The sequence below is a fragment of the Oxyura jamaicensis genome, unplaced genomic scaffold (assembly GCF_011077185.1).
Source record: "Oxyura jamaicensis isolate SHBP4307 breed ruddy duck unplaced genomic scaffold, BPBGC_Ojam_1.0 oxyUn_random_OJ67694, whole genome shotgun sequence".
In the NCBI taxonomy this organism is placed as follows: Eukaryota; Metazoa; Chordata; class Aves; order Anseriformes; family Anatidae; genus Oxyura; species Oxyura jamaicensis.
In genome coordinates this window covers 1,175-1,921 of record NW_023308616.1, presented here as the reverse complement: position 1 = coordinate 1,921, position 747 = coordinate 1,175, and the positions used below count along the sequence as shown (strand labels likewise).

Here is a 747-nt window from a genome sequence, read left to right as displayed (position 1 = left end):
TGTAGGGACACAGGGACATGGGACACCCATGGGCATAGGGACATGGGCATGAGGGAACAGGGACATGAAGATGTAGGCACACAGGGACATGGGACACCCGTGGGCATAGGGACATGGGACACATGGGTACAGGGACATGAAGATGTAGGGACACAGGGACATGGGCACACAGGGATATAGGGACATGGGGACATGGGACACGTGTCCAGGGCCATGGGGATTTAGGGACATGAGGCACAGGTGGGCACAGGGACGTGGGGATGTAGGGACACAGGGACATGGGACACGTGGGTACAGGGCCATGGGGATGTAGGGACACAGGGCCATGGGGCACACGGGCATAGGGGACGTGGGGACATGGGGACATGGAGCCCAAGGCCGTGGGACACAGGGACAGAGGGACACAGAGACATGGGGACAGGGGGCACAGGCGGGCGCAAAGCCATAGAGCACGGGGCCGTGGGGTCCGGAACCGGGTGGAATGGGGGACAGGGACACGAGGATGGGGGGGGGGGGTCCACGGGTGCTGACCCCCCCCCGTCTGCCCGCAGGTGGCGTGGACACGGCGGCCGTGGGCGCCGTCTTCGACATCTCCAACGCCGACCGCCTGGGCTTCTCGGAGGTGGAGCAGGTGCAGATGGTGGTGGACGGCGTCAAGCTCATGGTGGAGATGGAGAAGAAGCTGGAGCAGAACCAGTCCATCGACGACATGATCCCGGCCCAGAAATAGGCCCCCCCCCCCCCCCC

At 64.4% G+C, this 747-nt stretch overlaps 1 protein-coding gene across 1 annotated transcript in view; it reads left to right on the top strand.

Annotated features, from left to right (window-relative positions):
* Positions 1-747, top strand: part of LOC118159144 (creatine kinase M-type-like) — a 1,390-nt gene extending 643 nt beyond the window's left edge. The window contains exon 2 of the mRNA XM_035313766.1: positions 552-747. Within this exon, the coding sequence (XP_035169657.1) occupies positions 552-730 (179 nt within the window). The 3' untranslated portion in view covers positions 731-747. The remainder of the gene's footprint in view (positions 1-551) is intronic.